We start from the raw sequence: 14,443 nt of genomic DNA, 5'->3' as shown, positions 1-14,443 counted from the left end.
TATGAAATGCTTGAATTTATACTTCAGTATACCATAATAACATTTTACAAGAAGATCTAAAAACACTGAAGCAGCAGACTTTGTGAAAATTATTATTGGAGTCTGTAACGGAATGGCCGTGGGACCCAGAGGCTTGAAGGATGTGGGGTACTCCTGTGTCTGCTTCACCAATGACTCTTGTGTCTAGGGTCATCCTATGTCCACTAGGGGCATAGGATGACTGAGAACTGATATCATGGATTACATGAGATGGGACAGTAATGATAATTCATGTATTGCAGGATATCTTGAAATATTACAAGTTGTTCATTCTGAACACAACAGGTCAATAGAGTGTCTCCTTCAATGTGGAACATAGACTGTTGAGTTGTTAATTGATGTTAATCACCTCCAGCTACCTGGCTGTAGTGATGAAAGCTTGCTGTGATTGCATGCTATTGTCTATTTTGTTAATTAAGCCTGGCTCCTAAGATATTTCATGGTGCTATGCTAACTAACCCTGTATTGTGTGAAAGTTCTATTGATGCTAATATGTGTTGTGAGTTAACACCCTCTAAAGGTCAGACGTCTGACTTATGTTCACTAAAGGAATGTGTATTGTGTAGCAGGTGAGAATAGCTTATCGCGGAGTCAGAAAGTCTGTCTAAAATGTGATTTGAGGGGGACTCGTTAGCACCCATTGTGTGATGTTGTGGGTGGAGTGTGTCATTGTCCCTTTGATTCCTGCAGCATGCTTTCTAAGTGTATATAACAAACCTGAGTTTACCAATAAAGTCGATTCTGTTTGGAACCAGAGAACAGAGCTGTGTCTCGTTATTCTGGGGGGGGAAATCCAATGGGTCCTGTCTGCTGGATTGTGGAGTGTCGGAAGCTATCTTGGGTTGGTGGAATGGAATATCGTAACGGCGTTAACCCCTGACCATTACAGATTCATTCTCAAAACTTTTGGACACGGCTGTATTTCTTCCAGATCTGTCCAGTTTGAGACTTTACCTCTGTACAGGAGTGCTTCCTGTATTAAAGACTGGTCACTGCTGCACTCTCTCCTTGTGCAGGGTGACCGGTCTTGTCTCCGTCCCCTTCTATCGTTTTCTGCAGGCATCCTGTAGTGGGTGGAGCAATATGGGTCCCTCCCACAGCTCTGTTCTCTGTACAGCACAGTGATGGTATCACTGCTATTTTTATGATAATATCTGGATCTGCAAATGTGTTTTTACACACAAAGTGATTTTTTTTTATCCTCTGCTGCTATTGAGAATATAGTTGAATTAAAGCTTTTAAGTCCATAGTTCTATCTTTTATGTCTTATCCACTGTTGGTACTTGTGACCCCTCTGTATTGTGTGAAGAGAACTCAGCATTAGTCAGAATTCCTCATTAATAAAGAAAACAGAAACTGTTATATCGGGATTCAAGACTTATTTATTTAAAGACAATTCCTGGGTGGGGGGACGTCCTGCTGATCACAATGAGTTGATGACGATCTCATCTCTCGACCTCATCTCTCCAAAAATGTCTTCAATGGCTTCTTGTCCTGAGTCTTCAACTTAAATGATAGGAAAGAAAATAATGAATAACAATAATAATAATAATAATAATAATGATAAATAAATTAGAGTGTAAGCTTCCCTGGTGTAGAGACTGATGTGACTGGTTCAGTGTTCTCTGTACAGCACTGCGGTATATGTCAGAGCTATATAAATGTATAATAATATTAGTGTGGGACTGTGGGGGGAGATATTAGAGTGTAAGCTTTTCTGGTGCAGAGACTAATAGCTTAGATCATGATACATAGTTATACCACAGTTTTGCATCAAAGAAGTTCTTGTTCAGATTTTTACAACATGTAGGGGATTATAAACCTACTGACAAGACTATCTAGAGGAAGGGGTTAGGAAGGCTGCTTAACCTGTTATGGACCGCCCCACGCAGATATACTGTGGCAGGGCGGTGCTCCTGCGTGAAAACACGTACCTGTACGTGATTTTGTGCACTGGGTCTGGGGTGCATGTGCTGCCGGCGGCTTGCTGTGATTGGACACAGCAGGAGCCAATCAGCGGGTCCAGTGGATGGATGTCCACCGGGACCCTCCAATCGTTCTCAAGAGAGGCAGAACAGCATTCTGTAAACAAGGCAGACCACCATTCTGATTCTGTGAGAGGGGAAGATGGAGATATTGTGTTCCTTCTAAGCAGAAACACAGATCTCTGTCTTCCCCCAGTCAAAACACCCCCTAGAGACATAGTTAACCGTTTGAACACCCCTGATGTTTTACCTTTCCTGTCACTGTTATTAGTGCAGTGACAGTTCCTTTTTTTTAGCACTGATCACTGTATTGGTGTCACCGGTCCCTAAAAAGTGTCACTTAGTGTCAGATTTGTCCGCTTCAATGTCACAGGCCCGCTAAAAATGGCTGATTGCCGCCATTACTAGTAAAATAAATTTAAAAAAATTCATAAAATGTATCCCATAATTTGTAGACGCTATAACTTTTGCGCAAACTAGGGTTGTCCCGATACCGATACCAGTATCGGTATCGGGACCGATACCAAGTATTTGCGGGAGTACTTGTACTCCCGCAAATACCCACGATGCCTAAATAGAATACTTGCCCCCCCCGCCGCCGTCGTATGTCGCAAAGCTGCCGCCGCTTTAATCACCGCGCGGGAAACTGTCCAATCGCGAGCAAGGGGGAGTGTCTCTATACACAGCGCGGCAGGGAAAACAGCTTATTCAAACGAAAGCTGACTGTAATGTTCCCCGTGCGGTGATTAACGCGGCGGCGGCATCATTTAGGTACGGGGGACATGGCTGCATGTGGGGGGACATGGCTGGATATGTAGGGGACATGGCTGCAATATGTTTGGGGACATGGCTGCGTATATGGGGGACATGGCTGCAATATGTTTGGGGACATGGCTGCAATATGTTTGGGGACATGGCTGCGTATATAGGGGACATGGCTGCAATATGTTTGGGGACATGGCTGCATATGTTTAGGAACATGGCTGCATATGTGGGGGACATGGCTGCATATGTGGGGGACATGGCTGCAATATGTTTGGGGACATGGCTGCAATATGTTTGGGGACATGGCTGCAATATGTTTGGGGACATGGCTGCAATATGTTTGGGGACATGGCTGGATATGTTTGGGGACATGGCTGGATATGTTTGGGGACATGGCTGGATATGTGGAGGACATGGCTGCATATGTGGGGGGACATGGCTGCATATGTTTGGGGACATGGCTGCATATGTGGAGGACATGGCTGCATATGTGGGGGGACATGGCTGCATATGTGGGGGGACATGGCTGCATTTGGGGACACATTTAAAAAAAAGTATCGGTATTCGGTATCGGCGAGTACATAAAAAAAAGTATCGGTACTTGTAATCAGTCCTAAAAAAGTGGTATCGGACAACCCTAGCGCAAACCAATCAATATACGCTTATTGGGATTTTTTTTACCAAAAATATGTAGCAAAATACATATTGGCCTAAATTGATGAAGAAATTACATTTATTTATTTTTATTTTTTGGGCATGTTTTATAGCAGAAAGTAAAAAATATATATATTTTTTTTCAAAATTTACAGTCTTTTCTTGTTTGTAGTGCAAAAAATACAAATCTCAGAGGTGATAAAATAGCACCAAGAGAAAGCTCTATTTGTTGGAAAAAAAGGACATCAATATTATTTGGGTACAGAGTCACATGACCGCGCAAATGTCAGTTAAAGTAGCGCAGTGCCGCAAAAAATGGCCTGGTCATGAAAGGGAGTAAACCCTCCGGGCCCAATGTGGTTAAGGGGCTACAAAGGTTTGTCACTCTGCCTTTAGAACGGTTCCCCTGGATAAGTCCCCAGCCTCCTCCCTTCCCATTCTTTGAAAGGTTATTGTTACAAATTTGTGTTTTTTTCTCCTGCCTGTAGTTAATTGGTTTCTTATTTGTTCCTGATGTGGACTTTGGGTAGTTGGTAGTGTCTAGAACTGTTGGTGAGGAAGGGTTGTTGAACTTTGGTATGTGGTTGGGTACTCACAATCAATCAAACTATGACTGGCATAAAGAAGTGGCGGCTGGTGCTCAAATTTCCTGGGGGGGGGGTCCCCAGCCAGCCATCCATCCATCCTCCCACCCCCAATTGCTTGATCGATCGCTGCTTCCCACCCCGTCGAGCGCCTCTTTGCTTGCTCGCCCATCGCCCTCTAGCCCCACATGTACCTTTTATCCCTGCATATCTCTCCCCGAGTCCAGGCGGTCTCCTCCCAGCCATTCAGGAGTCCTGGAATCCGGCTAATGCCACACAACTGGGTGGGTTCAGGGCAAAGTGCTTTGCGCCCCCCGAGCCCACCCTTTTTTGAAGCCAATTAGAGCCTAATGCCCCATAAACACGTGCAGGATTTCCGACGGGAAAAGTTCCCATTTGAAATCCCGGGGGGAAAGCCGAGAACCTGCTTGGGCAGTCTTTCGCCCTATACATGAGAGGTTTCCCGACAGGAAAACTGTGAGGAGAGCTTTTGGTCGGGAATGCCGGCCGTGTGTATGCTCCATCGCAGTTTTTCCCATAGGAAAAATGATAAAAAACGCCGGGCAAAAGTCCACCGGTTTTCCCGGCGGGAAAAAAGAGAGCTGGTTCTCTTTTTTTGTCCGGCGTTTTTTGGGCAGTTTTCCTGTCAGAAAAACTGCATGGAGCATACACACGGTCGGGATTCCCGGCCAAAAGCTCTCCCCGTCAGGAAAACCAACGGTGTGTACGAGGCTTCAGGCTCTAATCACGTGCTTCGAAAAAAAAAGGCCTATTGAAATCCATGCATCCGGCACCCTGCGTGTAGGTTAGGAGGCCAGATGCATGGATAGGTTTGGGGGCTGGCGCCCGTGCGCCCTGCATGAGCGGCCACCACTGGCACAAAGGGTAATGTATAATTGGATGTTAATGGTTGGTTTCCTGGCTGTTTTGCTTACTCGGTAAAGCTATCGACCTGCTCTTTCCAAAATAAGCAGTTTCAGGATGATGATTTGGCCAAGAACCTCATCCTTCCCCATCCTGATGGGTATGATGATTTTTGTGTAGCATTTCATACTTTGGCCCAGATTCAAGAAGCACTTGCGCGGGAACAAGTGTGATTTGCGCCGCGCAAGTACTGATTTGCTCCTATGCAAATTTGCGGCTGATTATGTAAACCAGTTAAGCCTGAAATGCGGCCATTTTCCCGCGCACGCAGCCTAGCTGTTCCTGTGCAATTTTCGCGCAATTTTGCGCGGGGTGTAAGTTGCGCCTTCATGGAATTCCCTCAGCGAATATGCAAATTAGGTACTGCCGATGATTCAGAAACATGCGCGTGTGATGCGCATCTTGCGCTGGAAGCGCGCAAGCTTTTTTCCCTGGGCAAACTTGCTCCTGTTAAAAGCAGGGGCAAGTTAGCAAAAGATGGCCAAATGTCATCTAAAGGAGCGCGCAACTTCAGCAGCACCTAGACAGACGATCTGAACAAGCAGAGCACCCACATTTTCGGGACCTCACATCTGTGCACCAACATGCCAGGGGCAGCTATGGTTCTTGATATTCTATTGACTGAGCCGACTCGTAGGAGGGCACGGGAGAGGGAGAAGGGGAGGGGTCCACAAGGGAGGGGCTTGCCCTGGAGGGGGATGACGTGCTGGGCGGGGGGGTGGTGGGTTGCACAGGGATGGTGGTATCCTCCTGGAGGGAGCCAGAGTCCTCCTGGATGAGGAAAAAGGAATCCTCCTCCAATACCACTTGCTCCTCCATACTTGGCCCCGGTATGATCTCCTCCTGGACCAGCATAGCCAGAATGTCCATGGGGCCTGACTGGACCCCTGGCTCTGGTCTGGATGGGCTGGGTCGAGCCGCAGCCGAAGACGGCCCAGCTTCTTCTTCCTCATCACCACCTGTGGATGACACCAAAACGACATATTTTGCTGGTGCAACACACTTCTCATATGTTCACTTGTACCCCCTCCCATGATGCACAGCAGATATGAAAGAAAAATAATACTTACATCTTCACTTCTACCCACAAATATGTTCACTTGTACCCCCTCCCATGATGCACAGCAGATATGAAAGAAAAATAACTTACCAGTCCCCAAGTTCCCAACAGTGGAGTCGTACCCTTCAAGTCCCTCCACCTGCTCCTGCACGAACGTTTGTGCAATAAGCTGCTCCTCCTGATTGAGCCGGATCATACATCGCGGCCCACCTCCCGTGCCACCAGTATGTTTCCTGATAAGAGCCAGTTTTTCACGGACCCTGCGCCTCATATCATTTAATTTCTTCTGGATGTCATCCCAGGTACGCACTTCATTACCCAGGGCATTGATGTCCAGGGCAATGGCTTCATATATAGCCCTCCTTTGGGCAATGGTGGTGTTTGCCCGCTGGGCACCATATAGGACTTCCTTATGCTGCTGGAGTGCAGCAATCAGGATGTCCATCTCCGCAGCCACATAGTTGGCCTTCCTTTTTTTGGTCCCTTTGGGAGGTGCCATGTCTTGCAAAAGGGCTGAATTTCCTTGCTCAGGGGGGGTAGGAAAAAGCAGGATGAAATTCAGCAAAGAACCTGCGCAAGTCTGCTCCTATTTATTTGCTCAGTGCAAGCAGCTGAGCAGGATTTGCCCTGAAATTATGCTAGCAAACCTCTGCTGAGCCGAAAATTCCTCATTTACATAGGGGCACACCCACTTTGACTTGCACGGCCTTGCGCCCTCAGCTTTAAGAAGAAAAATGTTACTGCGCTGATCTAATTATCCAGAGGTATTTAATCTCTGGGAATATGGACATAAGTGAAATATCAGGGCCACAATGTACCCAATCTTAAGTGTGAATAACCTGAATACAAACAATAAAAAATATAAGAAATATATGAGACATACAAATGTGACACAGTGATTCCAAACTTAAATCATATATCTAGATCAGTGTGTCAGCATACAATCCATATGCCACAGTGCTTCTATGAGAAAAATGGCTGTTGCTGCTACTGACCAACCAAATAGTGAAAACAATACGAAAGATATTACAAAAAAATATATTATATATATATATATATATATGTGTGTGTAAAAACCCAATATGCGGTACGCCAACTGCACCGTGAGTTGTCCAATAACCAATATTGGAACAAAATAAAATAAATATCAATAAAAGTGAAATAATTATCAAACAACCATACAAATGTGCAATGTGCTGGCTGCACTTAAAAATAGTCCAAATGACAGGCAATCTTGCTCTTATACAATAGGTTCCAGCAAACACAAGGTTCAATGTTGGTAATGCTGTATACAGGAAAGTGCCGCTATCTCTTCCACCCGACAAAGATGTGCCACCATCACCAATGGTTAAAATCAACACTCACCAGACCCCAGATATTATTAGGCTCCAAAGTGGTGTCTTTTCTTTGTCGGTCAGTGGGTGTTGCCTCCTTTTCCCTTTTACAAGGTGTCATCAATTCCTCAAAAACAAGGGGCTCATCATGGTGTAGTATATTAAAATATGTATTTATTTAAAAAAGGTAAAAAAATATAACACTTACAATATAAAGTGCCTCTGACCGGCACTGAGTGTCTTTGGCAGTGTCAACCGTTAAAAGCCGCTGACCAGCATTTAAGTGGCGTAGAGGCTGTTTGGACACACACATTGAGGGTGCAGCACACCAGCGCGCACGGACCCCTTGTAGCAATACATGCGGAGCACAGCGGGGCAAGCACACCTCTTAGGACGCCACTTAAATGCTGGTCAGCGGCTTTTAACGGTTGACACTGCCAAAGACACTCAGTGCCGGTCAGAGGCACTTTATATTGTAAGTGTTATATTTTTTTACCTTTTTTAAATAAATACATATTTTAATATACTACACCATGATGAGCCCCTTGTTTTTGAGGAATTGATGACACCTTGTAAAAGGGAAAAGGAGGCAACACCCACTGACCGACAAAGAAAAGACACCACTTTGGAGCCTAATAATATCTGGGGTCTGGTGAGTGTTGATTTTAACCATTGGTGATGGTGGCACATCTTTGTCGGGTGGAAGAGATAGCGGCACTTTCCTGTATACAGCATTACCAACATTGAACCTTGTGTTTGCTGGAACCTATTGTATAAGAGCAAGATTGCCTGTCATTTGGACTATTTTTAAGTGCAGCCAGCACATTGCACATTTGTATGGTTGTTTGATAATTATTTCACTTTTATTGATATTTATTTTATTTTGTTCCAATATTGGTTATTGGACAACTCACGGTGCAGTTGGCGTACCGCATATTGGGTTTTTACACACACACATATATATATATATATATATAATATATTTTTTTGTAATATCTTTCGTATTGTTTTCACTATTTGGTTGGTCAGTAGCAGCAACAGCCATTTTTCTCATAGAAGCACTGTGGCATATGGATTGTATGCTGACACACTGATCTAGATATACGATTCAAGTTTGGAATCACTGTGTCACATTTGTATGTCTCATATATTTCTTATATTTTTTATTGTTTGTATTCAGGTTATTCACACTTAAGATTGGGTACATTGTGGCCCTGATATTTCACTTATGTCCATATTCCCAGAGATTAAATACCTCTGGATAATTAGATCAGCGCAGTAACATTTTTCTTCTTAGAGCACTATTGACCCCCACTAAGGGCACACAGTACTGCAGCAGATCACAGTTCACATTTATTTATTTATTTATTTTCTTTTGCGCCGGTGACACTCACAACCAATTGCGCCCTCAGCTTTGCCTTAAACAGGAGCAAATTAAATGAACAAACGATTCCTGAATCAGGTGGCAATTTGGCAAAATTGCTCCAGCGCAGAGAAATTCAGCTGAGCGGCTCAGGTGTAAGTAATGGGCAAATCTACCTGAATCTGGGCCTTTGTTTTTTAGAAGTTAAATCTTACCAGTGATAACTTACCGAGGGTCTAGGCAACGCATGCCACATCTATTGCAGCACTTCTTCTCTCCATCACAGTCAGCGTCCTTTGTACAATAATTTGGGTAGCTGGTGTTGTCAGGAAGGCGTAAGCAAAGTATATTCATGGGTGGGCAGTTTCCAGGTTTAACTGGATAGAGGCAGGATATAAAATAGGTTATAATCATCACACTCTACAGTATATGGTCAGGTCAGAGGACGATCATGTAAAGAGGTCAGCATATGACCCCTCCTACCTTTGATTACATCATAGCAGTGATGGCATATAGACCTGTCTGTGGAGGTTCTCATGTATCCAGGACATGGTATAGGTCACGTTTAGACCTTTTATATCATTTTGATGATGTTTTATTGCTTACCCAAGTAGCTTCTTCAGCTCTAAAGTGTCAGGAACACACACCAGTTTTTATAGCCACACAATTAACTTTAACCATTTGCCAGCTAATCATAGATTTACTGCTAGTGGGCAGCAGCTGCAGGCACCCACAGTTAAGGTTGCCACCCTGCCGGTATTTTACCGGCACAGCCGGTATTTTCATTCGGATTCCGGGCTGTGCCGGTAAGTTTGAATGAAAAATACCGGCCATGCAATGGCCGGTATTTTTCATTCACTGTCATCACCAGAGGCGTAGCGTGAGGGGCAGGGGCGCACTGACCATTCGGTGAGTCGGGCACTGCACGAGGACCCCGTGGTGGGAGGGCCCGGGCCGGCTCAGTCTGCCCCTGGAGGTGCCCGCAGCAGCGCAGCTTATTATACACAAAATCAAAAAGAACTGTACCCCCAAGGAAGCAGTGCCATTGAACCATTGGCTGTGGCTGTGTGAGCAGCTCAGAGGTGTGAGCTGGCTGATATGGATGGCTCATCAGAGGCGTGCGATGATGTTCAGTCACAGGCGCTCCGGCCACCTCTCCCCCCCTGGGGAATTCAGCTGAGGGGGTGGGGCCATAAGTCACTGCCGTGGGGTCCAGTCTGTGAAGGAGCTGGAGGGAGAGAGCACTGTACACAGAGAGGAGCAGACTGAGACAGCTTGAATTTCCCAACAGCATCCACACTGACCTGCCTTGTGTGTAGCTGCAGGTCAGTGTGATAATGAAAGCACTGCAGTTACTGTGTCTGTGTTATAAGAGCCATGCTGAGTGTTACTTCCTGGTTCCTTCCTTCTTGCCCTGTGCTGTGTGCCTATTTACCAGGTCAGGTGCTATTCACTAGTACACACTGATATCTGGTACACTGAATGCCACTCAATGCACTCAGTGTATAGATATCAGTGTTATATAGGGAATAGCACTTAGCCCTGGTTCACATTGGAGCAATTTGCCAAATCGCATGGCAATGTCACTACCCAAATCGGTGCGATGCCCCATTTGTGGCGCTGCACCGATTCCTAAAAGTAGTTTCTGTATAACTTTTGGTGACTTCTTGGTGCGATTTCCATAGACATCTGTGCAGCAACCCGCACAGATGTCTCTAAAATCGCCCGCCAAACTTGCACTGACGTGCCGGTATGAAATCGTGCGAGTTTAGCTGAACTGTTTTGCACAATTTCATTCCCGCTGTCAGTGTGAGCCTGGGCTAAGTGGCTTAACTTACTACTTTTACTGTCCCCCCTCCAAACCCGCATGTGAATCCCTCCTAATGGGGGAAAAACAAAAAAAAAAAAGAGTAGATTTGGGCTCCATTGACAACAAAATTCTTTATAGACATGGATGCTTATATGCTCAGTACTCTGGCATAGAGATGTTCTGTAGTGCAGAGCAGAACCTGGGCTGGCCTGACAACACTGCTTGGGATTTCAGTGCAGCAAAGGGTTCCCTCTCTAGCTATACCAGATCTAGCCTCAGACCTTCTCCTCTCCACCCTTCCGGCTGACCGCGCCGGATGCGCAATTCGTCTGGGACTGGGAACTCATGGCATACCGATCTGGACACAGGTGAGCCTGTGAGGGAGGCAAGAAGCCATCTCAGATGGGAGTAGGACTTGGAGCAGCCGCCTGTCAGCAGCAGCACTTAGGGAGACAGTCAGACTCACCTCACCGCCATGCTGCCATGTGTTAATGCATTGCCAGCCACTCCAGCAAGCACACACGCAGCATGCCTGACAGTGTAGTGGGGTGGGCAGTGTAGTGTAGTGGGGTGGGCAGTGTAGTGATAAGTGGGGTGGGCAGTGTAGTGTAAGTGGGGTGTGTAGGCAGTGTAGTGGGCAGTGTAGTGCAAGTGGGGTTGGCAGTGTAAGTAGGGTGTGCAGTGTAGTGCGGTGAGCAGTGTAATGTAGTGTAGTGGAGTATAGTGTAGTGTAGTTTAGTGGGCAGTGTAGTGGGGTTTACTGGGCAGTGTAGTGGAGTGGGCAGTGGAGTTTAGTGGGCAGTATAGTGTACTGGGGTGGGCAGTGTAGTGTAGTGGAGTTTAGTGCAATCGGGCCCCTCCCCTTTTTTAGCTCCACCCCCACATAGCCACGCCCACGGCCGGTATTTTTCTGAGGGAAAGGTGGCAACCCTACCCACAGTAGATTACTCCGCTGGGTACCCAGCCGTTCTGAAAGGCTGGGGTATCATGTGATCAGGGCTCAAGTCCTGCGAGAACGAGTGGGAACGGAGTCCCTGCACTTTTTTTACAGCAGGAACGCAGTTCCCTTTGCAGGACTCGAGCAGCCGAGAGCAGCCGAGCCGCCCGAGCCACCCGAGCCAATCCTTCACTAAGCGGCGATGCCCAGCTCGAGTCACTGTCAGAGGCAGGCGAACCTTAGTAATCCTTTATGTTACTGGCTGCTTCCTGTATATGGATTCATCGGGTAGTGTGGGGGTATTCCGTCACTTCCTTGATGCCGCAATGTCTCCTGGGAGTTTTTGTCATTGTTCCCAGGAGACATTGCGGAGGTCATTGAAAAATTTCTAAAATTCGAAATTTAGAAAATCGAAAATGAAAAATTCGAAAATTTTAAAAAAATATGAAAAATTCGAAATTTCTAAAATTCGGGATTTTTAAAATAAGAAAAAAAAACATTTTTTTTTGTATTTCCGGAATTCGGAAATACGAAAATTCGGAAATTAAAAATTCGGAATTTCGAAATTTTCGGAAGTCCGAAAATTCGGAAATGGAAAAATTCGGAAATACGAAAATTCGGAAATTTGAATTTTTCGGAAATTCGAAATTTTCGGAAGTCCGAAAATTCGGAAATAAAAAATTTGTGAAAACGAAAATTTGAAATTAACGAATTTCCGAATTTTCGTTAAAAAACTAATTAGAAACTAAACTAATTGCACATGTCTACTAATGACCGTTCCCCGTGATCGGGAATGGTCATCAGTGATGTGTCAGCTACACACCCCGTAACAGTAAGAATCACTCCCTAGTACTGACTTAACCCCTACAGCGCCACTAGTGGTTAACCCCTTCACTGACAGTGTCATTTTCACAGTAATCAGTGCATTTTTATAGCACTGATCGCTGTAAAAGTGACAATGGTCTCAAAAATGTGTCAAAAGTGTCCGATGTGTCCGCCATAATGTCGCAGTCACGATAAAAACCGCTGATCGCTGCCATTGCTAGTAAAAAAAAAAATTGTCATAAAAATGCTTTTTTTTTTTTTTACCAAAAATATGTAGAATAATACGTATATACGTATAATACGTATTTATAGCGCAAAAAAAAACGCAGGGGTGATCAAATACCACCAAAAGAAAGCTCTATTTGTGGGAAAAAAAGGACATCAATTTTGTTGGGAGCCACGTCGCACGTAATTGTCAGTTAAAGTGACGCAGTGCCGAATCGCAAAAAGTGGCCTGGTCTTTGACCAGCGTAATGGTCCGGGGCTTAAGTGGTTAATATTGTGGAGGGGGCGGCACGCACACTACACCCCCCCTGGTTCTCACTCGATTGCCAATCCACTCAACCCCCCGCACGTGATCCATGGCCTTACCTTATTCTGCAGTGCTGTGGTAAAAGTGTGGGGAAGAGACCGATGGCGAGCTGAATTCGGGGTAGGGCTCCAGGAAGAGACTGGTGCTGATAGGGCCATTGCTTTGCCTCTCGGTCGAACAGGAAGCATGTCCTGAGACCCGATTGGCTGGGAGTCCTAAGACTCCCAACCAAACAGGTCTCAGGACTGGCTTCCTGATTAGCAGGGAGGAGAAGCAGGAAAAAATTAGCGAATATTAATTCGCTAATGTCACACATCTGGAGGGCTCAGGGCGCAGTGCTCTGCGCCCCAAGCCCACCCTTTTTTTAAGCCAATTAAAGTCTCAGGCTCTAATCCTCTGTTTAAAAAATAGCTCCTCTTGAAATCCATGTGTCCAGCGCCCTGCATGGAGATTAGGGGCACAGGGGGGCATGGATTTGGGGGGCGGCACCCCTGCACCCCTAATAAGTGCACCGCCACTGGTGCCAAGCCAAACAAAGGCTCCTCCTATGCACCAAGCTATCAGCACATAACAAAAAAAAAGAGACCTGGTGGCATTTCATTCAAATGCAACACAACTATAACTTTATTGTTCTGAAAAGACAAACACAATGCCCCACCTTTAATCTCCTCCACTGATGTGTTTCACTTAAGCCTGGGCTTAAACCTACAGATGGCAACGTTAAACTTAGTCTGGGTGAAATGAAGGAAATAGAGAATTTTGAAAGTAGGGTCGACTCACCCACAGGGACAGGGTCCCGGCATTTGTTGACGCAGAGCTCACTGCAGCACTTCTGCCGACCTTCACAGTCTTTATCTTCCTTGCAGATGGTTTTGTTGACAGACAGACATTTGAACCGTATGACAGTATTGGGCGGACCTACATGAGGACACTGTCCACTTTTTCCAGCTGAAAGAAACAGAAGCATAATTTTGCCATGAATTCATTTACATGCAGGGGTGTCTCTAGTGCCGGGCACCCAGGGCAAGGTGCCCCAAGTCCTGACACTGATCACCCCAAGGAACAGTTGAGAGTGTGGCTACATGAGCTGGAGCGCTGATGCAAGGTACAGAAGTGAAAACAAGACGTGTTGTAGGCAAGAGCTTGGGCAGCAGCTGACATGTTTCTATCTCTTATCCCTTAGGAAATAGTATGTGTGCCGAAAAGTGATTTATTCTGTGTGAGCTCCAAAAGATCAGTAGACTGGATACAGCAACCACAGAATTCTGCTGCCTAAAGTGGAACCAAAGTCTGAGGCCCCGTACACACGGCCGAGGAACTCGACGTGCCAAACACATCGAGTTCCTCGGCCAGTTCAGCCCTGAAGCCGCCGAGGAGCTCGGCGGGCCGAGAGCTCCCATAGAACAACGAGGAAATAGAGAACATGTTCTCTATTTCCTCGTCGAGCTCCTCGTCGGCTTCCTCGGCCGAAAGTGTACACACGGCCGGGTTTCTCGGCAGAATTCAGCCAGAAACTCAGTCGGAAGCTGAATTCTGCCGAGGAAACTGGTCGTGTGTACGGGGCCTCATTGCGAGGTCCCTCACCGGCATCAACTCTCTGGCTTTCTCTGGGTGCTTGCGTAGGAGTTTAG

General features: G+C 45.9%; 1 protein-coding gene across 1 annotated transcript; it reads right to left on the bottom strand.

The window, feature by feature from the left end:
* Window positions 1-1,403: 1,403 nt before the first annotated feature.
* LOC120935985 (antileukoproteinase-like) lies at window positions 1,404-13,893 on the bottom strand. The gene is made up of 3 exons (XM_040348043.1): window positions 13,593-13,893; window positions 8,938-9,085; window positions 1,404-1,545 (listed from the first exon to the last, which is right to left on the bottom strand). Exons 1-3 carry the CDS (start codon window positions 13,777-13,779, stop codon window positions 1,542-1,544), a joined length of 339 nt encoding a protein of 112 aa, XP_040203977.1. The 5' UTR covers window positions 13,780-13,893; the 3' UTR covers window positions 1,404-1,541.
* Window positions 13,894-14,443: the final 550 nt, after the last annotated feature.

The sequence above is a fragment of the Rana temporaria genome, chromosome 4 (genome assembly GCF_905171775.1).
Source record: "Rana temporaria chromosome 4, aRanTem1.1, whole genome shotgun sequence".
Lineage (NCBI taxonomy): Eukaryota > Metazoa > Chordata > Amphibia > Anura > Ranidae > Rana > Rana temporaria.
This window is presented reverse-complemented; position numbering and strand designations above follow the sequence as displayed.